Source organism: Accipiter gentilis, chromosome 27 (genome assembly GCF_929443795.1).
Source record: "Accipiter gentilis chromosome 27, bAccGen1.1, whole genome shotgun sequence".
In the NCBI taxonomy this organism is placed as follows: Eukaryota; Metazoa; Chordata; class Aves; order Accipitriformes; family Accipitridae; genus Astur; species Astur gentilis.
The window spans coordinates 12521926-12548844 of record NC_064906.1 but is presented as its reverse complement, the minus strand read 5'-3'; the positions used below and the strand labels follow the sequence as shown (position 1 = coordinate 12548844).

At 40.4% G+C, this 26919-nt stretch overlaps 1 protein-coding gene across 1 annotated transcript in view; it reads right to left on the bottom strand.

Moving 5' to 3' along the window:
• AHRR (aryl hydrocarbon receptor repressor) overlaps positions 1-26919 on the bottom strand; it is an 83352-nt gene that overhangs the window by 39200 nt on the left and 17233 nt on the right. Inside the window, exon 3 of the mRNA XM_049830458.1 lies at positions 23240-23421. Within this exon, the coding sequence (XP_049686415.1) occupies positions 23240-23421 (182 nt within the window). The remainder of the gene's footprint in view (positions 1-23239; positions 23422-26919) is intronic.

Below are 26919 nucleotides of genomic sequence, written 5' to 3'. Positions count from 1 at the left end.
AAAAAGGATTCAGAACCGATTTTCAGGATAATTTTAAAACACTGAACTGTATTCCAGAACTTTTTAGAATGCTGAAGAAAACCAGTAACATGAAAATCTTACCTAAAAGCTCAGAATAAAGTACAAGCCAACAAAAGAAGTCAAAAATTGAACTGCCAGAAACCTAAATTGATAATGTTACTATCCCTGGATATGTTTAATGTGTTTTCATACACATTTAATTTTTTAACAATGCATTTAAAGACTAGTCCTGAAAAGCTATCCAAACAGATGGACCTTGCTCCCAACTGGAATCCCTTGTAAGTCAGAGGGCCTGCAGAGAAGACATTATGGTTTGTCCAAAAATAAATAGTTTTGCAGAACAGGAACCTTCTGCAGAATTAGAAGATGCATGCACATGATGTGTTCAATTACTACAAGAACCTTCATTTTTCACTTCCTCACATTCGTTTTGCTTTGCCTTCTTTCACAGCCAGGTTCCACGCTCAGAAAAAGATCCCAAGCAGATCCTAGAGACCCTAAGCAGGCCAGCAGTGGGCTTACATGTTCTCTCCCCCTTAGCACTAGAGAAACTGAATTTTTAAAAAAATGCCACGAACCCTAGGTCGACAACCAGAATTAGGACCTTCAAAATTTCTAAGCATAATGAAAAATGCTATCTTTAAAAAAGGCAGGAAGGGTAATATTTGAAAGTTCTAAGAATGTAAATTGTGGCCCTGCTTTGATTTGCTTTTCAATTTTTAAAAGCAGAGACTACTTAGATATAGCGATAAAACTAAAAGGCAACCACAGAGTTCTTATCAGACTTGTGCCATGTGAAGACAAGGAACAACTGAACAGTGTTCTGTATTTCAGAAACAAAGTTCTAGCTAATAAAATATAACCTTTTCTCCAGTTTCAACTCTTCTGCGTATGTGTCATTGACTTGAACAGGCAAGTCTGACTCCTGTGAAGGTGCCTGCTACCTTGACTCACAGCATGCTACCAAAGAAATAACAAGTACTCTTTATGGGATAAGGACAGGAATCTTGTCTCCCACTCATGAAACATATGGGAATGCAGCCTCAACTTTCAAGGCAATTACAGTTAATTACAGCTTTCATCAAGTGATCAATACTAGGTGAATAGTATATATAGAGAGAATTATGATACATAAATTACTTCTGGTGCTTCTTATTCTGTTAAGATCTTCTCGATGAAAACTGATAATTTCTTACCTACTGACTCATCAGATCTGTTTTACACTCATCGTGTGACACGAACATCCGTTTATATTGATTTTGCATCAGTTATAATATGATCTGCATTGGATATACACTGTGACTTGCTGCCGGAGTCAGTCCAATAACCATTGAAGCAAAACTTATTACCACTATGCTAAAGAAAATATGAATAGGTTTAAGGCAGAAAATGAGCATTGCAAATTGCAAAAAGCAAAAGCAAAGATGCTTTTGCACATATTCTTAAAAATTGTGAAAGTTAACCGGAGAAAATGTATACTCTAGATCCTACTTTGTTTTAAGCCGAGTGTTTTTCAAAGGAATCATTAAAGTCTTAGTCTATGAACGCTGCATCCAAAAGAGGAACATTTTTTCTCCTGCCGGGGCAGATTTGCAGGGAGGAGGCTCATTTCTGCCTTGCTGGTCTGGCAGGCAGCAGAGCTCTATTCCTCTGATCAAGAGATCACTTTCATAACCACTTTTCTGAGGTCACAAATGAGTCTGCTGCAGTCACGCAACCCCTCGCCTACCAGAGCTTACTATAACAACACAGGTTCACGGAAACCTTTTAAAGAGGCAGCCCATCCTTTCAACCCACGCAGATACAAGGCACATGCATATTATCGTACGGGCTTCCCCCAAATATGTCACACGACTATTTCATTTCAGTTCGAGCAGGAAAGAAATGTGTAGCTTGGAGTTTTATCTGGATGGAGTCATGTTGCCTGAGTAGAATTAAATAAAAGTTTAAGATAAATAGCTTTACAATTCTTTTAAACTATACTGGCACCTTTTTCAAATATGTATTCAGCCTGTTCCTTTTTATTATCTCAAAGGTCCGAGTCTGCCAACCATGTGCTACTGTGAATTATGCTAATTAAGATATTTAAAAGCCATGGTAAACAGTCAAAAAAACATTAGATGCAATATACAACAGATACGATTGCCCTGAATTAAACACTACCCTGCTGCAGTGTTAGAAACACCAACGATCCAGAAATGGTAGATCAGGAAACAGGCTTGCCATCAAAAATTTATTCTGAAGAAATGCCATGAAAATACAACGATACTAGTTAGAGCTTGTTTCTCAGACAGAAAAGCCTATTTTCTATTTTAGCTGACCGTGTCCCACAAATGACCAACATACTAATCTGTTGTATGGATGTGCCTTGTAGGTGGTAGCTGGAATGGCCTTTGGGAGACGGGGGGCAGGTGGGACTTTAAAGAAAAAAGTCAAAAATATTTTTCCTCTTATGGCAAGTCAACTCTACCCAATGAAGGGGGGGGTTGGCCTATTTTCACAAGCAGTTTGCGCTATGAGAGCAACCGTTGTTGTCCCGTCATGAATTATTTGCACTAATTACCTGAAATAAAGTTTTCAAAAGCTGTTAAATTACTTCGGAGGCTACAATTTAAAAAATTAAGTTGGATGTATTGCTCATTGCCATTTTATGAGGATTAGTATGCAGACACTTTTCATTTAAAGGCAGCACAAACGGGCTTGCCCAAACCAGCTTTATAATCCAGCTTAAATAAGTAACAATAGCAATGAGGGCACAGCATTAAGCCTGTTGAGGACTCGCAGTGTAGGCCGAGATGACTCATTTGCACACCGTCCCGCAAGTTCATTGCTATTATTAGCCACGCTAGCCAGGTGAAAGCTCGTTCAGGTGCGCCCACACAGGCTACAGACAGGTTCAGGGACTCTAGAGACGCAGCCACGGGTTGTAAAGTGCCCTTGGCTTCATCCACAGTGATATTCAGGCTTGGCCTTGACGTGTGTCTTCACCCAGCTAGGGCAGTGGGAGAGGTCCCTTCCCATCCGCACTGCAGTTTGCTGTTTACACAAAAGATGACCTCCCGGTCTAGCTTTGATACGAAACTAACGACAGCCCCAAACCAGCCTCGTCTCTGCTCCAGGTCTCGCCTATATTTATGGAGGGGAATTAGGCTGGAAATTGGATGTGGGATTGCGAGGTTCCTGCCGGTGGGCCTCACTGTCCGAGCCTGGTGCACTCACGCGGTGGGTGGGAAGTCAGGGCAGCGAGGTGGGCTCAACCTCAGGCGCCGAGCGTCACCCCAGTTTCTCAGCCTGGACAAAGTGCTGGTGGAGGTGATGAGAGAAGAGATGCTGATCTATAAAGGGAGGGTGTTGGCAGCCTCCAGAGTGACCTCGAGGATAACGGTACTGATGCAGACAAGGCTGCAGGCATTTCTGAAGATAGGCCATTGTTTCAAAGATTTCTGAAACTTCTGAAGACTTTGCCCTGAGTCTTATGTTACCGATCTGTGCCCATTGTGCCCGCTTACAACTTCCCATGGAAATGAAAAATATACAAGGTCAACTCCTGCCTAAACAAAGAGATGTGACTTTGTCCCTCTTTATGAAGTTTGGCTAAACCACAATAAGTTAATCTAAAGTGAAAGAGTGTTGGATACTAGTGCCAGTATTTAATTAACATAGCAATTTTTCCTTTCTAGTTATGGAAAGAGATACATGAGAATACTGTTGTGCTACTTTACCTTTACAAACAAATTATACTGTTTTCTGGAGGCAGTTGATGAAAAAAATCATTGGTAACAGCAGGAATGAGTTTACATATGGGTATTTCAGAGTAAACAGCTGCTAGAATACTTGCTGCTCAGCTCTGTTCTGCACGGCAGTCTGGCCACAGAGCTGGTGCCTAAAAAGTCTTGCCTTACTGAGAGTTATTTTTATATTCCTTAGTATATGAAAATAAAATATTTGCAATCTTTTTTCAAGAATATGGCCTCTTCTACTCAAAGACAGTGTCGTCAATTGTTCCATTTTCTAAGGAGATGCAAGAAGGCATCTAATACATGTGCCTAAGTGCCACTGGACCTGCAATTCTAGAGAAAGAATTGGCCAATAATTTGGTATAGTGAAATCAGGAGTAACAATGACCTCTGACATGCCCATTTCCAAACAATTACTGCAAGCTTTCCTCATTCCCTCCACAGCTCTAAAAGCTTGCACCTGACAAAGATCTGTACACCACTTAATATATAAGAGAACATGCAGACAGTAATTTGGATTAGCTGCAAATCTGCCTTCATGTTATTTTTTTTAGTCCTTTTGTGAAGTTTATTTAATTTGAAAATTACCCAGAGAAATGTAATCCAGCTCACTTACACTCCAACTAATAATCCAAAATCAAACGACTTCAGATTAGTGTAATATAAATCGTTATTTAATAAATAAATTGACTTTAAATAGCTACTAAGAGGTATTCTTTCATTAGAAATAAGTTTAAGTACTGTGAGAAATTACAGTAATTACAATCAAGCTTTAAGGATTTCTGAGTAACTCAGTTACAAAAATTATAGCAAGCATGCACAAAAAATAGCTTCTAGCCTCACCCTATTCCTGCTGCCCCAACATACTGTACATACTTGATGCTCAGCTACCTTTCTACCATGGCCCAGTGCTTTCCAGCCAGTTATTGTCTGGAAGTGGAGGAAAAAATTGTTCTGTTATTGCAACGTAAATGAAGTTCTAACTTGGCCAGGACTGCTGTAGCATGCCTGCCACTGTCCAAGTAGAAGGCAGATTAAAGAGGACAGCAAATAGCGCAGCTGCAGAAATTAGTTTAAAACGAGTTGTTGTGACTGAGCCTTCTGCACGTGGTGGTCCATACAACCTGTCCTAGCACAGCATAGCCTTTGCCTGACGGGCAGGACAAGAAAAGGAGCTGGAGTGCCTAACCGTAGTGCCCCAGCCAAGGCAACGCAGCAGGGAGTCGATGGAGTCAAGGCAGGACGGGGCAGGCTGGGAACGGGGCAGCTGGAACATTCTTATGCCTGATGTATTTTCCACTGCCCAGATGTTCCCCAGTTGACATGAGCTGTGAGACGCTGGATGCGCCAGTCCCGGAGGGTGTTCTGACCCCTGGGAAGCACTAAAGAGGCCCAGGCCTGCCCAGCATCGAGAAGGCACAAAGGTATTTTGAAGTTCTGATCGTCTCTCCTCCCACTCGGTCCCTGTGCCAAGTTCAGCTGTGGTGCGGGAACTCAGCTGTGGCGCAAGATTCGTTTTGTACGTTAACCCAGTGAGCTAAAATACCATCTGAGACCAACATGTAGTTAATTGCTGTGAGAACAAAACTTTGAATTTCCTGACCTATTCAAAGTTTGAATTTCCCATTAACTCCATGCTGCCATACTAACAGATGGTATACAGGGTGTAGTTTCAAAACTCCCCGCATCGAAGAGTATGCAAAGAGAACAAGATGCGCTGAATTGCACACCCCTGGAAACCTACTCTTTATATGCAGGATGGTAGACTTCTAAATAAATCAATTAACGTGCCCAAGGGCCCCCCCCCTCTTCCGTGCAGATAATTCTGGCTGAAACTCTTACGCCAAAGCTATCCCTGCCACGGGGAGCTGGAAAAGCACTGGTTAGCAGAGCTGACTCATCAGCTGACTAGCCCACAACATCGGCCACAAAGGACCGAGAATGCTGGTGGTGGCATGAAGCGTGTGGGTGGGAGCAAGGAATAAGCAATCATCTGGCAGCCTAATGCAGTAGGGAGGGTTGACAACAATCCATTATTTATTCCCCCCTCCCGCCCTAAGGCTTCATCCCTCTGCTGCAGTGATTCTCATCATCTTGACGCTGTGGTAGGGCTCTGTGTAGGGGAGGGAATGAAAGGTACATCCCCTCCCTGTGGCCCATGCAATGAAAGCATCAGCGGGCTATCTGAGCCCACCACACCCAGACCACATAGGGCAAAAGGCCCTCATGGAGGAGAATAGAAAAGAGGTTTGCCTGGTCCTTCTTTCACCCAACAGGAGACAAGAACAATGTCTTACTAGGGAAAAAAAAAAAAAAAATAGAGCAGTGTTTTCCCACCAAAGTCAGTCTGTTAGTAGAGAGAAGAGATGGAGATCCAGTTCTGGAATGGCAGAGGGCAGATGTGAGAAAAAGCTCTTAGGGATGAAGCAAGGGTACAGGGAAAAGGGAGAATGTTGTAGCAAAGATGGGAAAAGAGGGAAAACCTATATGGAGAAAACAAGAAAATCTACAGATGAGGAAGATGCAAAAAAGAAAAACATTTAAAAAGAGGTGAGGTGGGTTATCTCTAGAAAGGCCACTAGAGAAAAAGAAGTGGAAAATATTTCTCAAAGATTTTGGAAGAAAACAGATTAACAAACTACAGACACTGAAACAGGGAAGGAAAGTCACCAAGGTAAACAGCAAAAGCACATACAGGAAAAATAAAATTGGCAGATTTAATTAAAAGTTTGACATGAAAGTACACTGATAAAATCCCCCAAATTGTTCACATGTATCCCATTATCTCTGTGTAGATCTGAGTTCACTTTCCAGTGTTCTTTCCCTCCAGCAGCCTGCTACCACTGCGAATCTGGCTGCAACATGGCTAGCTGGTCCCCAATTTACCTAGCACGAAACACTCTCCAGCCAAATTACTGGAGTGGTGAAGGTGTGAGCTCACCCCTCCCAGGCTTCAACCTTTTCAATGGCATTTTTGCTTTGATTCCTAAAAATACATTTAACTTCGGGCAATGCAGTTTTCAAAACACTAGGCCAGATTTTGAAGGCCTGTCTTGTATTACTCCACTAATGTCAAAGTCAAGAAAAACATAATAAGGAATTAAGGACTTGACCAGTTGTCTTTATGTTTCTTCCCCAACCAAACCTGTTGTTTTCTGAGAAGAGACTTTTTGCCTGAATTTTGCCTACAGCAGGTCTTTCCTGGCAGAGCGCCTCAGTGGGAAGGAGATCAGGTTTCTCACTGTCCTCCTCATCCTTGGAAACTTTCTGTTACATTTCCCAGTCTCCACTACAGGCATTTCAGGGCACATGAATATACAGCTCAAAAGTCTTCCCCAACATGTTTTTCACATGCTGCTGTATGTATCATTTGGCAAGAGAGTGATGGAGGGTCATAAATTCGTAGTTTGCCATTGCAGCTTTTCTCTAGCTGGAGAAACCATTCCACTTTATTTCCTCAACTAAAACTAAGCTAGTTGAATATTATCTTCAGAGATTCAGAAGATGGAATATCTGCTGAGGCTAGAATATCTAAAGCAAGCACACTGACCCCTGTCTGGAGATCATGACTCGACTTGACTAGATAAAGACAAGAAACAATAAAGAAACTCCTCTTTTCCAAACGACCTCTTGGAACTTAGTGTCCCTGCAGTGTTGCGGCAAGGGGCATGTCCTCTTTCCAGAAACTGACCTTTCCTCCCACCACTTTCTGCCAGCAGTGACTCTCTCAGTCACATTACTGGTTTTAAAGACATTATCAATTACCACTATGTTACTTATAAGGTGGGATCGCGAAGGAAACCTTCACACTGACATTATCTCTGCTTTCCTAGCTGTAAGTCAGCAGCAACAAATGTAGGGTGGATCACTGCCCCCAGATAATATGGCACTTACTACCAAATTTATTAAATATTTCTAAACTGATTACTAGCATCAATAATAATGAAGACTGAATATTGCAATGTGCAATACCTTCAAACTCGCTGACACGTCATCAAGGATATGTTTGGCTCATGGGAAAGAACTCTTCCCTTAAACAGGTATATAGCTCTATATTGCTAGGGTTTAATTATACAGTTCTGATGGTTCTGAAGAAGTGTTGAAAATAATCAATTCCTGTTGAACACATAGTAATTTGAGAGCACTCCGCACCTTGCACAACTTTAATAACTATTAAAGTAATTCCTGTAATTTCAAACATCTCTAATTTCCTCACACAAATATTACTTGTTTTGAGATGTACAGCCTTTTTTTCTATATGCAGCAATGTAGCTTAAGACATTAAAAAGTATGGAAAGAAGAAATGCAATTCCATTTTTCTCCACTTGCTGTCTTAGCCCTCATAATAACATATTGGAATATTTTCCACATAAATCCTTACATTCATCAGTTCAAGATGTATTATCTAGGTTAGATTATTTCTCCTCTCAAGAGATGTTTTCATAAAGTATTATTTATTGGGCCATTTTTCTGTATGACATTTATAGGGGTCATTTGATGGCACAATATCATTTTAATAAATTATTTGGAACAAAATATAGAGTTTTTGTGACAAGTTTTCAGTGACACTGATATACAACATAATGCTAACACACGGAAGATAGCATCTTTTGTACAGATGTTGAAACACTCGGGGGAATATATAAGATTAATATAAGGTGACATATATGTTTTGCAACTATACAATTAGTAAAGTGGTTATGAATTTGTTAATGGACTAGAAAAAGAAAACTTAAAATATGTTGGTTTTTGATTTAGATGTGATCTTTGCTTGTTTTCAATCCTTTTCTTTCAACTTCTTTCAGCTGTTTCCAATATGCAAGTAGCCAATTCATGTTGCAGGTTCAAAGGTAAATGGGAATAGTGGACACTTTATTATAACGAAAAACTAGAGGCTAAGATTTACTTCCTATGTATATCTTCAACTTGATATATTCCATGCAGATATAAAAAGGGAATGTATTGAGGGGATTTCAGTGGAGTTTTAGGGACACAGTAAATTCATGTAATACGTGTTTGGCAAGACTGCTATATAGCATCGAACTTTCATGAAAGAAATTATGAGCTTCTTTGAAGGAAGTTTTGAAGTCTGTTTGTAACTTCTCTTGGTAAGCGTTTGATTTAGTTTACTGATATGCATTCTGCTTCCACTTCTACTCATACAGATGTCAAGATTTTAAAAAATTTGTCAGTTGCATTGTCTACACGACTGCACCAAAAATTATAATCAAATTAAAATTGTATTTATAAAGGGAAATCTGCTGTGCCTCATCTAAAAAAAATATTTCATTTCATGGTGGGGAATGTTCAGAGCACTGACTAATACGTTACTGCTACATGAAATAAAGAAGAAAAGTATCTGTGTTAGTCACTTGGGATTTTCTTTCCAATAACATAAAAAAGACACTAGACCAAATACAAAAAAATTAAGACAAGCCCTTTAGAGTAATCCATTGCGCTGAACTGTAGGACTAATCATATAGAAAAATGAGGTAAGCTTTGCAGAAACAAGCTCCTATCTCATGTTTTGTGATTTCCAAGCATCTAAATAATATCTAGTCACAGATTAGAAGGACAGGTGTCTTGCATGGATTCAGCCATATAAATCATGTGATAAACAATAAACTTTTACATTTGACTAAATCATCAATTTATTTATTTATTTACTTTCATACTTCTATAAACCTCCCAGCCAGCTGTAGGTCTGCTTATAATTCAGAAGATTATTGTGCAGGAGGAATTGGTGGGTAACCAGGGCATGATTTCAGGAAGGGCATTTCATCCATAAAGAGCAATGTGAAGAAAATGAACAATGGCTATAGGAGAAAGAGTCAAAACTATGGAAAGAGGAGAGGGTTGGTAAGAATAAAGAATTGATAGGCAAGGATTATTACAACTACATGGCCTTAATGGGAAAAAGACAAGCATAGAGATGCCTGTAGAGGTGGCAGAGCAGGTTGCTTATTCAGAGAAATGGGCAGGAAAGAGAAACGCTTAGCTATGATTTCTGTGGAGCACAAACACCAGTGATGTCAAGAAGGCCTGCAATACAGAGGTGCCATCATGAAGAGGATACCAGATTTGGACAACGGTCGTTACATCGTGTTCAGAAAGGAAGTTACAGTCCAGAAATGGTGGAAGGGTACAAGATGTCCTCAGGATATAGAGGCAAGGTGGAGAGAGAGTGCAGTGTGGCCTTGGCCGGTCCCCAGAGAGGTGCCCGATGCCCAGGGCTGGGGCTGCCCCAGGTGCCCCCCAGCTGCTCTGCTCCTGCCTGTGGTGGTGGGATGGGCCCTGGTTGGGAGGTCCTGATGGGACACCATGGGGACCCTCCATCCCTTAGGCAGCAGACGGCCCTCACGGCACCCCGACATGTGCTTCCAACAGCAGATGCTAGAGCAGCAGTGATGTTGGCAACCAAACGGACAGGGGTTTGGAGAAAAGAAAGGAAGCGACACTCTTGTCCGTGGGCAGCATTCAGAGAAAGATATCCCAAACTGGTTTGGAAATTACACAACAAGGAAGACCAAAAGGCATGAACTGGAGAGACCCTCCAAGACTGCAAGGACTGTTCAGAATGTGGAAAAACAATTATTAAAGAAATCCTGAGAAACAGTGTCTGTGGGTCACCTGATAATGTCCTTTCTTCCACGTCAACACTGAGCAAACGCCTCAGGCTGCTACTCAGAGAAGATGTCACCGTTGAGTGTTGCATGACATAAGAGTTTCCAGTCACTGGCACACATTTTCTGAAGCAGTAACTAGGTTGACCAGGGCTGCCTACCTGAAGTCTAGCAAGGTGTTGTGTTTATTGCTACCATTTAATTTAGTTTTCATTTGCTCATTTTAAATGCATTTAAAACTCCAAGCACAGTATGCAAAAAACCCCACACGCACAAGTACATTCAAAAAAGTCAATAAAATGCTATCAGTAAACAAAATTTAAATTGAATTTATCAGAGACTAAATAAAATCTTGAAAAGACAGAATTAATTACAGAAAACCCTCAGGCCACTTAGCCTTGCCCTCTTCCACATCTTGGTATCCTCTTGTCCCTGGGTTGAGTCATTCCAGTGGATTTTTAGGGCTATTAGAAGTGGAAACACAGTTGGCACCAGAATGAAAGACTGGCCGCTCACTGACAAAGCATACGCATAGCTAGTATAAGACAGGAAACAACAGACACATACAGACAACGCAGAGGGAGCAGTACAAAAACCCAATGAGACAATACTGATGCACATGACAGGCAATGGTCTCAAAGCTTCAGTGGTCTACCAATTAACAGGACTTTGGGGAGCAGAACAAGAAAGATGTTTTTAAAAAGAAAACTCTTGAAAGTAGATAATAAAACACATCTGTGAGTGGTTAATAGATAGAAGCAACACAGCATTTATGTGAAAATCTAGTAAGTAGACGATGGAAGACAGGTAAGGATCTGGCTATTACTCTTTATCCTCTCCCCTCCAGCCTACCCTGTACCTTCCTACCCCCTCCACCCCCCCAGCCTGACTACAACCAGTAAATCTATCTTTACACATGACTTGATCTATATTAGGTATGAATCCCAGTTGAAAGTCATAATAGGGAAAAGTGCTGGTACGTACAGTTTAAAAAAATAACATTTTGTCTAGTCTTGACACATCTTTGCAACCTCCACATTTCCCCTGCCCCCATGTCTCCCTGAGGGGAGACCTTATTGCTCTCTACAACTACCTGAAAGGAGGATGTAGTGTGGTGGGTACTGGTCTCTTCTGTCAAGTAACTAGTGATAGGACGAGAGGAAATGGCCTCAAGTTGCAGAAGGGGAGATTTAGATGGGATGTTAGGAAAAATTTCTTTACTGAAAGTGTTGTCAGGCATTGGAACAGGCTGCCCAGGGAAGTGATTGAGTCACCATCCCTGGAGGTATTCAAAAAGCCTGTAGACAAGGCACTTCAGGACATGGTTTAGTGGGCATGGTTGATGGTTGGACTCAATGATCTTAAATATCTTTTCCAACCTAAACGATTCTATGATTCTATGTTTAGCCTTCAGACTACATCTCATTAACTTCTTAGGGTCCCAGCAACCACCATGCACTGCTAGTGAGGCATATGAGACAGCATTTCAGAACTTCATGAACTGGCTCTATAAAAGTACTACAAAGTCCAAAAGCTAAGTGGTAGTCTAGTAATTCAAATTATTTTTAAAAAGTCTTAGAAAGCAAGCAGTGTTTTATATTTACATCTGAATGGCAGGCTCTTAATTCAAGATATTGATGGATTTGCCTTCACAAAAGTCTCATCAGAAATAATTCCTGATGCTATTTACACTACTCTGGAAGACTTGTCTTCAAAGGAGCTATGAAAATACTGTCATATTGTTCTCACCCATCTCCATCCATGCTGCTATCTGGCAAATGGTCTTAGGACAGCTTGCTGGGTTTTGCCTGATGATGTCATAAATGACAAGGCATGCTAAAGCAGGAGGGACCTATATGCACTGAAACGTGTTTTCTGGCTTGCTCTGAGCCTACACTGGCAACTTTCCATCTCTATGGACCACAAGTGTCATCCTGAGGTCTGCTTTGGCCAATATGATTGCACAGACACAAAAGAATGTAATTACCCAATCTGGCAAGCACCAGAGAGGTATGTCTGCACTGGACATGACCAGGTATAGCACAGAGATCTTTAAGCTAGCTCTGAGGGTGTTGGTATGGGCACACGGTGTCTTATGCTGCTACATGGAGATAACAGGAGCTTGAAAAAAAGTGTTGGTTGTATTGGGATGGCAAGGCACATACTCTAGTAAGCTGTGCCTCTCAGAAGGACTAGTTCATGTGGGCTTATCCCCAAAGTGACATAGCCACTCTGCTTCTTCCTACAGGACCTGCTCTAACATCCGCATTGTTTCAGAGTTCTCTGCAGAGAGCTTCACTGTGTGCTGTAATCCAAAAGTGAGCTGGTAGCAAAGTGAGAAGAGAAATTAGAAGGACAGTCTGCCACCCTGTTCTCTAGCCTAGAACTATTTGTCCTATTTGTCTTTAAAGCCCTATGCAATTATATTATGCCAAGCTAAATTCTTTGTTCTGTTGGATAAGAGGTATTGTCTTTCCTTTAAAACATACCTATGTTTAAAATAAGAAACAAAGTAAATAATTTTCTTTACAGCAAACACATTTCCTCCCAGAGATGGTAATCACTCATGAAGCTGAGAACAAGTGTAAACCAAGCCAAAGTTCATGCCTGCAGGAATGCTTTCCTACCTCCCATCCACTGCAGCAATGATTAGGACAAAATTATTGCTAGTACCTTCTACAGTCACTGCAATTGCTAGGAACTCCTGGAGTAAAAATGCCATCTTTCCTGTGATGAAAAACAATCTTGTTTCCGTATCCAAGGAAAACTTGGGTTACAGTGGAACTAAACTTATACCAAGTTCTTTCTCAGTCTCCAACATCCAAACACAATTTAACTCAAGAAAATGAGGTCAATGAAAGTCCATTCATTATACCGCAGGATAATCAAATTTGATCCGTGGGGGACTATGAGGGTATTTCAACAGCTGGTACCAGGCTGGGCGAAGGAGGGTCTTAGCTGCAGAGGAAGAATTGAGCAAGCAGAGTGCACGAGCGAGATGAACCTCACTGAATACAGAAGACAGTGCGTGTATCAGTCTACTGGATTAGATGGGCCTAGTTTTTTCCTTGCCATGTGCCTACATTTATTTAGCTTGATGCTACATGAGATGCATAGTGTGAGCTAACCAAATGCAACTGAGCATAAAAGCCTACCAAATTGGAATGGTTAAAAGTGACTAAGCGAGCTGGAGAAAGATGAAGACCTGCACTTAACAGCTCTAAAGAATTTTGGGGGCTTGCCTTAGCATTGGACCAATATAGTGGTGTGGTTTGTGGGAACACGTGTAAAATCAGCCATTGCATGTGTCTGTGACCACGTTGTCTGGTTCTGAGTGTACTTCTACTATCACTAGAAACAGCGGAACTCTTCCAGTGCCAAATGCCTTCAGGAGAAATCTAAGTCAAAGATTCTCCTCACGTCACTTGTAATTTCCAGCTCCCTAGTTTTCTAATCAGTCTTGCTAATATCAGGAGAAATGTTGAGGCCTGCGGGACGTTCACTTGAATGGCATCCAGCAATAGAAAAGTGGTATAAGATACAGATCCAGAACTGCAAGAGGAAGTTCTGCGGGAAGAATCGTAATGATGGTGTATTTCCCAAAGACAGCACAAAGTCTATAGAGTCCAGCCCTCTTTGTGCTGATATCTGACTCAGCCTAACGGCTCTGAGCTTGAGAGTTGTGACAATATAAACAACCCACAGCACATGACACAGGTACCCAAGGAATACCAGAAAAGATCTGAAATTTATTTATAACTAAGGTCCTTTATTTGCCATTACTCAAAAAAACAGGTATAGAATTTAGACCCAGCCTCAGAATGTGACACTTAACATAGTTTTGCAATAACAGGTTCCCTTGGTCTTCAAAGGTGACAGGCATTCAAGCAACATAAGAGTCCTCTTGTTCTTCCTGAATATAGGCTTATTCTGAAGTAAATCCTGCTTATAAATCTGCTCTCCTTCTCCTACAAAACCCATCTCATTTGCAGGAAACTAAAGAGAAAACTAGCTAGCACAATGAGGTCCATCCTCTTAAAACAAAACACAAAGAGGAGATACAGTCCTCTTCCAAGAGTCAGCAAAGGTCTCCCAAGGGTCAGAGAGATCTCCAGGTTATCCAAAAGGACGTGTAGCACAAAAGAACCTCAGGTATTTGTTACATGGAATGAATGGTGTCCCCAGGAAACAAGGGGAAAAGAAAAAAGCAAAGCATTGGTATGGGCAATATGTTGCAATAACATGGTCTCCCTGGTAATTAAAAATGTCAAAAAATCTAGTCAAAATAATCCACTGTTTGAAAATGGGTAGTGTGGGGGAGAGTCAATGTGCAGCTGCTTCTCCAGAATTGAGTCCTGCCAGATCTCAGAAATGAATATATGCAGGTAGCTTGCTTAAAGTCTTGACACTTCTACTGAAATTTCACTGATGTAGTATTTTAGCACTTGATAAGATAATGGCTTGCAGACAGCAGGTCTTCCTTCAAAGATTTACTTATGTACCACTTATGCAGCAGAACACTTTTTTCCTTTTTTCAATTGCTATATTGTTATGAAGATGGCAAAATTATAGAGTGGTAGAGAGTGGAAAACGCTTCTTTCATGAACAGTCCCTTTTTGGCTGAAACACTCTGAATGCTGTGGTAATTTGAATACGATGGTTCAATATAGTCACAGGAATAACCTTACCTGTTACCCACTCTGACCATGAAGGTTCCTTCTCAGTGCAAGCCATTGAATATGCTTCCCTAAGAAACCTAAACAACCTAAATGCGTATAGAGAATCTAATAAGCTATGACTTTGGACTACAGCAATAGATACTCTAAAGACATTTTGTATGTGTTCAAAACAGAAAAGTCCTTATTTCTCTTTCAAGAAAGAAATCATTCAGGCATTCAGTTTCAGAGGACAGGACTGCGAGTACTCTAAATCAGTAGAATAAGTCTTTAAAAAACAAACTTGTAATTGTTAAAATATTCAAATATGGTGGGGTCTTCTTGGCCTAAGGTATCAGCTTCAACCCTAGCTAAGCAGAGAACCACAACTGAAATCCTAGATTTGTAACTCGAAGTACAGGTTTCATCAAAAACTAGAGGCTTGAGGATAATCTGAAAGCCTCTCATTATTTCCGTAATGGAAATCAATATATAAATTATACCAAGAAAAGATTGGTGGGAGTGAAGAGATGGAGTCAAGGAGGTATAATTCCATGATTGTCAATTTAGGCATTTTATCCCGTTCTCAGCATAGACTCTCCTGTAATCTTTATTTGTATTTCAGATCTTTTATTATTTTGCTTTTCCTATATCTGTTCTAAATATATCCATTACAAAGGACTTGCAGAGTCCAATGAGAGGACATGAAGATAGAAGGGACTAGAGCATCTCTCCTATGAGGAAAGGCTGATAGAGCTGGGACTGTTCAGCCTAGAGAAGAGAAAGCTCAGGGGGGATCTCATCAGTGTGTATAAATACCTGAAGAGGGAGGGAAGAAGATGGAGCCAGGCTCTTTTCAGTGGTGTCCAGTGGCAGGGTCAGAGGCAATGGGCACAAACTGAAACACAGGTGGTTCTGTCTGAACATCAGGAAACACTTTTTCACTGTGAGGGTGACCGAGCACTGGCACAGGTTGCTCAGAGAGGTTGTGGAGTCTCCATCCTTGGAGATAGTCAAAAGTCATCTGGACACGGTCCTGGGAAACTGGCTCTCGGTGGCTCTGTTTGAGTAGGGGGGTTGGACGAGATGACCTCCTGAGGTCCCTTCCAACTTCAACCCTTCTGTGATTCTGTGATTCACTAAGACTATGGTTTTAAATTTAAGGGAAAGCTTCAGGCTACTGGAACCAGCTAGCAAAGGAAAGAAGAAATTTTCCCATGGAAATGTATACAGTACAGGCCATAATTGTAACAATAAACTCAAAAGTATGAGTTCAGTTTCAAAATCAGTTAAATCTTGTTGTGGAAAATTTTTCCTTGCTTATGTAAGGTAAAATCTAAAAACCATATTTATACCAAAAGAGCAGAACTTGGCAACCCAGAAAAAAACTTCAGCTGAGAGATTTTGAAAAGAAAACTCTGGGAAAACAGAAATGTTAGGGAGAGACAGTGGGAAAACAAGGGATGCCTGAGAACGCCAGTACATGCCCTCCAGTGGAATCTTGGATCCTCAGACTAGGAGCTTTGGTTCAGGTAAGCAACACTCATACAGCAGTGTCAAAGAGCAGATAATGCACTGAAAGCAAGATCATTCTTTGCTTCCCCATCTCAAGTTTTAATTTCTTAGTTTTCTGTGATTGTCACTGGAGTGACATGTGTGTCACATCAGAAACAGGTCTGGAAGCTACGCAGTGAGGACCGCAGCACTAAATATTCAAATACTACAATAAATAACAGCCTTACAGTCTGTCCTTAGGACAGCCTAATCTAAAGAATCTAGTGAATGAACCTAAGGAATCTGAATCAACGTAGTAAGAAGTCCATGTATGTTATTGTGCTAGGAGATCAATGGCCATGGACACAGTAGTAGGAGAAAGCTGGAACAGACTGCAAGTAATTGAGGATACTGAAAATCAGGCCAGCTGGGAGGAATCCTTTGTTGCTTTCTTCTTAAAGGGGATAAATCCAATTCCCATTAAAGATAAACATTGGTGGGAATTGGATCACACCAAACACATAAATGAGTAAAAGGAAATGACCCACTAATATAAATGCTAAACCAGAAGAAAGACAGAAACCACACAGTGTGCACTATCCTGCCAGAACTGAAAAAATAAATATATAAAAGAGATTTAATTGAAGGAGAGAAATGGGTTGGAAGGAGGAAGGGCAGCTTGGTGAAAGTGACCAGGAAATCCTGGAACTGATGGTTCTTCCAGCAGCAGCAATCCAAGGCACAGCAACATGAAGACACCGGACCTAAAGAAAGGAGACTTCAGTACACCTGGAGAACTGGAAGGAAAAATCTCAGAGGGAAGTAGGAGCTGGATGTTCTTCCAACAAACCAATATGTAGGGGATAAATGTAAACTGTCTTGGCGGCAGTGAAGAGCGGGTTATATAAGAAAAGACCATCTTAAAAAAATCCTGAGTTCTTCAATGACTGGAACCTCACAGAAAATAGTTTTTTTTAATTAATAAAATAAAGCACAAGTGTATAAGAAGATAAACAGAAAAGCCAATGCATAAAATAAGGTATAGCAAGGAAGGGAAGGTTATAAAAAGCATGCTGGAAGGTTGGGAAAAGAGTTTTCTGCTACTCAGCAGAGGGGGAGCTACAGATGATGCAAAAAAAAAGTTGAAGTGTTTATTGCCTCTTTTTGCTTCCATCAGCTAGGATCAGTCAGATGCTGCCACTAAACACCAGCAACAAGGCTACCACCTCAGGTGCTTGAATGCGTTCAGTTGCATCTGGTGAGACTCATTGCAGCGTATTGTGAGAATGAGCTGAACCATACTCAGAGCTATTAGCTATTAGTCTACAAGAAATCATCATAGAAAGGGGAGATTTTGAAAGACTAGAAGAGGACAAACACGGAGCTTATCTTTAGAAAACATGGGAAGAGGAAACTAAAGGATAGTTGGACCACTAAGCTGAGCTTCAATCTCTGGAAAAATACTGGAAAAAAAATATCAAACAACCTATTTGTAAAGACTTAAAGGTAATAGTAAAGAAGAATAAATCAACATATCTGTAGAGGATATGTTGCCACATTACACTAAGTGAATTAACTTCTACAACTGGACATGTGGATGGGAAGAATAGATATTACATGTCTTCATAACTTCAAAAAGGCTATTCCTACTATCTCACAATGTTTTCATAAGTAAACTGAAGAATCTTGTTGGAAGGAGGTCCAAGCTTACTCGAGAAAACATCATCTGAGAAAAGTTGTCAGTCATTTGCTGTAAAATGGAAGGATGGATTGCACATACCCTGGATTAATCTTGAACAAAGATAAAAGCAGAACAACAAGAATGACTAAAGAAAATATAGCCCTTGAGGAAAAAACAAAGGAGCGGGGCAAGTCTGTTTTGTCTAAAGAAGAAAAGACTGAGGGAAACATAGGATACCTTCATGGCTGTAAAAGCTGAGGTGCCATGAGAAAAGGGAATAAATTGTTCTTCTTCAGAAGGAGGCCTTAAACTGCAGTTGGAAAGCTCCAGCTTGGATGTAAGGGATTGCCAAGGAAGGTGTGGCATCACTCATGCTGCAGATTTACAAAAACATTAGACAAATGACCCTCAGGTTCAGGCATAGCTGATTCTTTACTTGAGAAGGTCCATTACAGCCGTGTTGCCTAAAATCTTAAATTCTATGTGGAAGCAGATGAACTAACATTTGTAGACAAATTTCTCAGACTCTACTGTAAAGAAGTTTAAAATCCATATATAACTTTAGTCTAAGGGAGGTCAAACAACATGTCTCCATGCTTGACTGTCGCTAATTTTGGAAAGATCTGGATTACAATTTAAATATAAAATATACAGAAACTTTGAATATATTTATTCACAGAGTTAATCTATAACTCTCTACATTCCTTATTTAGTCATCCATAAATCTATCGGATTTTCAGCTTTCAAATTGAAATGAAGTCTGGGAGTAAGTAAATACAGAGAAGGCACGGAAGTCTGAAATAAACACAGAAAGTCAAAAGAATACTCCAAGGGAGATTTTTGTTGGGATGACACCGTTTTTGTGTGTGCATGCATGTCTCTGTGTTTGCATATGTGTATATGTATATAAACACAAAATACACATTTGTGCATGCATAAAATGTCCAGATGGGAAAAATAATAAGCTATTGAATTAAATTGCTTTTTATATAAATTATGTCTCGAAGGATTTAAAGTACCCCCACTTCTTGAACAATCAAAAAATTGATCCATATTGAGGTCTCTACATTTACCAAGACTGTACTCAACAATATCAGTTATCATTTATTAGGAATGCTTACGGCTAAAAGGATTAACATTAATGTTAATGGTATGTCGAAGGAAAGTTTGAGTGGCCTACCGATACAAGGTTAGTTACAGTAAGAACTGAAAGATGAGGAGCTTTAAGCCCTAGTTGCAACTGTATTGGTCTAAATTGTCCTAACTGTTTTCCTTATAGATAATGGGAAGCATAAGCTAGCTGTCTCTCAGAAAGGATCTGAGATGCTAAAAGAAGAAGGTGCTATTCTTTTTGCATTTATTTACAAAATTAATACCTATACTAGAAGGGAACAATTAAACAGTCAACAAAAGGGAGTTGGTTTTGAAGTGGAGCAAGACCACCATTTTTCCGCCAGTGGAAAAACTGAGAAATAAGAGGTACTAAAGGACGTATTGTCAAGAGTGGTAAAGGAAGACAGACTACAATTAACCAAGATGGAATATGGCCAAGACAGAGGCCCTGCAAGCTCAAGTAGTCATAGCCACCAAGTACCACTCGACTCCCACAGGGGCCCCACCCAAGGCAATTTTTTGTCAGGGCCAAATGACGGGCACAGCTTCCTGCAGCAGTTGATGTCTCTCAGTCTAAGCGCTGGTTCAGATCCGCGCTGCTTTATACAAGGGATCCGGTGAGATCGGAAGCTTGTTGCTGCAAGCCATTTTGAAGTGCTTACCAGGAAAATGCAAAATGACTAAATGCATATAGCTTGGGGGGAATGGGGCTATTAATAGAGCCACTGCCAACTGATAACAGAGATACGAAGACTGTAAACCAAGTAGACAGAAAAACTGTTCTGAAGCCAAAAGAAAACGTTTCTAAGAATGAGAAAGGGAATTCACCACAGTGACTTAAACTGAATACTAGAAAAATCTATCTCAAGAACCAGATCTAAATTTTGTAAAAGAACCAGGCCTTTGCTTAAACAACTTAAGTAAGATGAACTGGCCATATGCTTCAAGGTACTAACCTGTAATGGTCACCAAAGAGGGAATAAACAACTGATGAATATTCTCTATCCCCTAATACCTAATTCTCTGCAGAATGATTTTTATACTTGAAATCAATATAGTGAGGCCACTCCATGCCCTCTAATTGGCTATTGACCTTTATAAATACAACATTTGTGCTACAGTGAGTACTGCAGAGTAGCTACTGAAAGGACACCTAGTGGTAAGTGAATGAGTATTTCTAGAAACTGCTGGGACTGTTGAAGGAGTGTAATTGTAATTGTCACGGGAATTGCTGAACTATGGCGGGTTGAATCTGCAATGTCATATATGAACTTATGTGTCAAATAGCACTACTCACGGTTTGTAAAAAATGGCAAAGAGCATTCTTACAAGCACTTTTTAAAAACATGGAATTTAAGCTTAACTCCCTTAAAACTCACAAAACAGTCTTCTAAACAAAAGATGCGTGTGTCCTGAATCTCCACTGCATCAATTTTAGGAATATCAGATAGCTGAACAGAACTCATTACAGATATGTTTTGCTTGATATTCAAGCCAAATTTCAGCTTGCTTATCATCATTCCTTGGGTCCTCCATTGTGCCACTCTAAAATATCCTAAGCAATTCCTTCCCTTCTCGTCTTTCTCTCCTATGAAGGCAAACAGCCAAAGCATATAAACTGTACACACTTGAGCTAATTTTACGTTGTTTTTTTTTTGTCCATCCAACTTTATAGTCACTTCTTGTCTGTGTTTATTCCAAACCCCTTAATATGTACTAATGCCTTTGTGACCAGGAGATGCCCACAACAGAAAGCTGTATTCCAGATGGAGTCATGCTGGTCTCATGCAGAGAGGGATTATAACCTTCCTGTGTAGTGACATGCTGCCTCTGGGCAAACAGACCAAAATCCACTCTTGGCTTTCTTGTTTATGTCAACATATCATATTACAAGCATAGAACAATTTGCTGACCACTGTCCCTCTTCGATTATTGTTTTTATGTTCTCTTTTCCAGGTTTCTCTTTTCTATTGAACACCAGTTCCTTTGGATTAATTTTCCCTGAGAGAATTAGTACGGATTTGCTAGGTCATTTTTTCCAGACACATTTTTATTTTATCCAATTTTATAACATCTCTGTATGCCACTGGTCTGTTCTCTACCAGCGCAGTGTTTATAACAGCTCCCAACTTAGTACCATCCTTTGATTTAAAAGGCAACAAATCAGCCATTTCTGCTCTTCTATCCTCTTGCACCACAACAAAGATCAAAACACTGGGATGGATATTTTTTGTTTGCTTTTTTAGGTGACTTCCTCCCAAAGTTTTTGTTTAAAAAAAATCAGATTCTGTCTTATTTCTCCACAACTACAAGGAAGTAGATCGTGACATCCATGAAGGAGGCTGCAGCTCCTGCTCTTACACAAACATTAGCACCCATTCCTCACCCAGCTCTGTTTCCATGGCTCACCTCTCCTCCACTCCACACTTCTGAAGCTCCAGCCTGCTCTCTTGTCTTAAAATGGCGTGTAGTTTCCTTCCTTTACTATAAACAATGCTTTCTGTAACCTTAGTTTCATGATGTAAACATTTAAAAATAAGAATGAAGGGAACACAAACTATGTGTTCAGTTAGGTAATTTGGGGATTAAATTAAATGAAATCTCTTGAAACACGGAACATTTCAGAGTAATGCAGTCTGGCTTTACTTGTTTTCTTTTATCCCATCCCTTTAAAAAAAAGAGACAATGAATCTTAGAAACTCAGGCAGAAGAGTAGTGAAGGCAGCTTATTGCTTGAGAATCTAACAGAAATTAAAGTAAAGCTCAGAGGAAGGGGCTGTAACACTCAGGTATGTGTTCAAAGGGAAAGACAGGCACTCTGTAAACTGCAGAATGCTGGAGGCTGGGCAACCAGCTGCCACAGTTGACACGGGAGGCTCCTGCTATCAGTCATATCATCATCTGTAATCTGATGTCAGCTTGTAAAATGCCCTGCAGTCAGCCAAAGCCTCTTCAAACTGGCATTTCTTTTATACTAAAATATATTTTGATAGCAAGAAACCAACCAACAGATATTATTCTCCAGTCAAAACCAAACATATAGGGCTCCCTTGCACACGCTGTGCATAATAAGGAGTAGTAAAGAGTAGTAAAGGAAAAATAAAGTCCATAAAAAAATAATTCTGTTTATCTTTGCAGTCCACCTATAAGTTTTGGTCAATTATACTGCTTCAAACAGGCTGCTTTTTTTTTTTTTTCCTTTTTTTTAAACAACTCTAGAGAGGATTTTCATCGTTAAATCCCTAATCCGGATTTTGCTCTTGTGAACTCTTCAGCAACAGAAGAAACTAAAACTGTCTGCAAATTTGGAAGAATTCTTATTATGTACATCTGAACATGCACATTTGGCTTTCATTGTGCAGTGTGCCAGACAGCTACAAAAAAAAAGTGTAGTCTAGTACAGCTTTAGTCAACACTTTAAACTTTGGATGTCGCTTATCCTGAAAGAAAGTAATCTTTTTGGCCTTTCGAGCAATCCCATTTCCTCTTGGCATATAGCAAACACAGGTAATACAGTAGTTGCTTGACTTTCACATCGTATTTAAACAGGCATTGCAAACATGCACAATAATAGCTTTAAAAAGGGAGTTCAAAGTATCTACAGGTATTACATCTGCCCCAAGCCTCTTTGCTGGCTTAGGGCTTTTACAGTCATGTTTTCCCGTTACCTAAAGCCTGCTGAGGAAGGGTGGGGGTTATCCCATTATTTGCTGAAAAACACACAAATGGCATAGGAGGAAATGCACAAAATTTCCAACACAACATCCTGTGCACAAAATAAGTTCAATAATAGATCTCTTTTTTCTTCCTTTATCCATATAATTCTACTCCTTAATTTTACTCAGGTTTAGTACAAAGCAGCAATAAATTAGAGGGAGACTTTTAATGTGATATTGATATCTTAAAGAGACCTACCTTGAAAGAAACTTTTGACTCGGAGATAGCTGACACTAAGGCGCAAGACGGAAAGTTTGTCCAGCTTCGATATGATGTCAGGTGGAAAAGGCAGAAGGCTGGCCAGATGGTCCAGTTCCGCGTTCAGACGGTCCCTGTGTCTCTTCGAAGGATTCGATTTTTCATTCCCAACTGCAGGCCTTCTGTGGTGGAGAACACATTTTCGATTACCTGTTTTACCTCCAGATAGATAGTACAACTGGAGACTGAGATGTTGTATGCAATTAGTTGATAACAGGCATATTTAAGCCAGCTTGTATGAAAATCTTTAAAGTTTCTGTCCCTTGCCAAAAAGAGATTTACCATTCTGCATTTGCCATAGTGCAAAGACATGGACATTGGCCTCTGTTTTCACATCTGCGCAGTGAAAAACAGGCAAAGAACTGATATCTCTTACTCAGGACCCTCTCACCTTAGGGGAATGGGTACTATCTCCACGTTCTAGTCAATACCAGGAAAAACAATTTCTCATCTATGTTGTACAAATAAGCGTCAGAACAGCAGAGGAAAATTACCATGACTAATGCATGAACCCATTCAATACCCACTGTATTCATTCAAAACAACTTAGTTCCCTCCATTTAATGACTCAAAGTTAACCTGTGGGTCAGGAGATAATTAAGGAAAGAGCCTGACTTTAGATGTGATTTTAAAAAGTATGGGAAGCAAGGTGAAGAGACATTCTTTCCTCAAGCTCGAAAATCCCGTGAACATTCTCACATTTAGATAAGAAAGTGATAACAAAGATAAGAATTTGGTTTCTCTTTAAAAAACATTGATATTCCTCCCAAAACATAAAGACTAATGTTACTTGGATTTCTAAGCCAAGCATTCCTAGTCCATCCCCATTTCTTGTCCCTCTCCTGCAGTGGAGAGGACCATATACCTCAGAAAAGCTATTGTAAACATGCATTAAGATGAAATACATCACAGATGAGGAAGCTTAGTTTTGGGGTGTCTCCTGATATTCTTCTCACAGAACACGTAAGATGCTGTTCTCAAGAGGGAGAAAAGGAAAAGCTGGTGCACTTGCACGCAGTCATGGGAACCTGATTTTTCAGCACGACAGCGAGGGGTGGCCAGTGCTAAAGCACAGTGTTGTCAATTAAGCAAGAAGACCTGAGTGGTAAGTTTGAGAAGGTGGTTATCTCCAGCAGACAGCCATTGCTGGACCCAGCAGTAGTTGAGTGCGTTATCCGGGAATAAGCCACAGGCCACTGGAGCCATAAACTACATGGATCCTTGATCTCAGAGGGAGTGCAGCAGCCCAGTGCTACAGCTGAGCTAGCATCTCCCAGGAGACTTAGTGCTGTGTCTGCTGGTCCTCCATTTGCTCTCGTAATGCCCTTGTTCAAGTTCTTACTGTAGCACATTGCCACGTTCCTCCTGAGGCACCTTCTCCAGAATAAGAGACATTGAGAGAAAAAGCAAGGAGGAAAAGATGGAAAAATACTCAAGAATGGGAAATGGTAGGCAAGGAAAATATGGGTGTGCTAACAGTTTCCGCTTTCACCTCACTCGAGGCAAGGATCATAACCTTCTGTAGCTTAGCTGGTGCTCCAGTGGAGAATCAGAGTCCAACTCATTATTGGTAGCACTTCACTACTGCATTTCCATGCTCCACACATTTACTATATTTTTCAATCATAATTTTAATTTTGAGCATTAGAATTTCACAAGGTGGTTAAAGGATTAAATTACAACATTTGCGTGTTCCCCTCTTGTAAATGCAATCTTGATTTATCATTGTAACTGTGATTTAAAAAAATAATGTTGTGCTTAGGAATGAGTAAAAAAAAGATCAAAGTTTTGTACATATGATTGCTGCTAATTGAAAACCTCTTAAACCAAATTAGGTATGAAAAATTTATTGCTACTTTTGAGAGCCTTCACTTCATTTTAACAGGACAACACTGATGGGCAGAATGAATGAAAAAATGTTTGAGTTAGGTGTCAGTGAAGACATACAATTTCTGCTTTTTCCAATATGGAACAAATAATGCAATCAACAAAGAAATAATCTTTTTTACTTTTCCAGAATTAATTGTTTTTCAAAAAAAAGTGTACATACTGGGCACTGATTTTTTGGAGTAAACCCTGAAGCTCAGCCATCCTCACTATGACACCAAAAGGACGTCTGACCTCTGGAAAGCAGTAATTTTGTGGGAATATAGCCTATAGTTGAGTAGAAGCTAAAGAACATAAGCTTTTACTAATTGCTCTTTAAATCTGACAAACCAGCTGAAGCAAGGAAGCAGTTTAGGACAGGAAAAAAAAATAATGCCAATAAGGAAAATTAGACTGATGAGTTCAAGGGGTAAAAATTGTCAAGACTAACATGGAATAGAAACAGAAATTGTTCAAGCCTATTTACCACATAAAATAGTGACTGCTCTGTGCCAGAGAGGTATGGTTTGAGGCAATTATGTGGACTGCATTTGTACTGAGTGTAAGGAACAGTTTTCTGGAGATTGCAGGGAATAGTGTAAAAAGACTACAGGGGAAAGCTCAGGCCAGAGTCTTCCTGAAAACTCGAGGAAATGATTCAGTAAGGGAGTGAATCCAAACAAACAGGGTTTTGATCTAAATGGTAATTAGGTGCCAAGTGGATGTGATTTAAAACAATGCAAATTCCATGGAAAGGCTAGCTTTGCTATCCATAAACAGAAAAGAGCAGGCAGGAAAATTCTTCAATGAGCTGGTTTGAGGCAAATGGAAATTCTAGCCTTTATGTTAAGCTGAAAGTAGAAGGTACTTGTGTTTGTGTTACAACAGGGATTCTCAGACTGTGTAAAGTGGGTCTAAACAGAGCCATGTCACTCACTCTATGATACCTCTTTTACCCTGCTTTTCATACAACACTAGTACAATGAAGTAGCACATGTAACTAAAACAATAAAGCTTTGTTAAACTGTTGAATTCTGCTCTGCGGTAACAAGTACTTGTACCTGTACAAGACCTGTATCACCAGTCCGTGTTTGGTAGGAAGCGAGTGTGAGAGCTGGTGAAGAGACCATTTTCTGTTTCGGTGGTACATAAGGCATTGAGCCATTTGCGCTTTAATGATTCAGTGTGCCCATGACACACAGACCGCCACTAGTGTAAACCAGTTTGGTGAGCTTGCAGAGGAATTTCCTGCAGCTACAGCTCTGTCTGCTGTTCACTACCCTCCGCAGGAGCCCTACCCTGTTAACGAAAAGTTCACTCTGAATAAGTTCCTAAAGTATGCTGAAGTGTTAAACCAGCAGATGATCTAAACCGAGAAAAATCTAATCATTTACTAGGACAGCAAGCTTTCAGTAAGAAGGGAAAGAGAGAGACCATGAGATGCAACAGATAGGCTAAGTGCAAAGTCATGGCAAGATGATTATCGTGAACGTACTGACCAGCACCCACAGCCGCTGAGCTGTGCTTGGGCATTGCATAGGTGTCCTGGCAGAGCCGAGCACCGGTGCCAGCTGTGTATGTGCAGATACTCACCATCTCCTACGAACCCAAAGGACCAAATGAAGGTCAAGAAGACATCACGCTGGCAGAGCAGATGAGAGGTGGGATAGTGTGATGCCAAGTAAGAGGACGGGCTATGCCGCAGAGGGCTTTAAATTGAGAGCTAGGAAGCAGGAGAGAGCTGCACCTCCTGA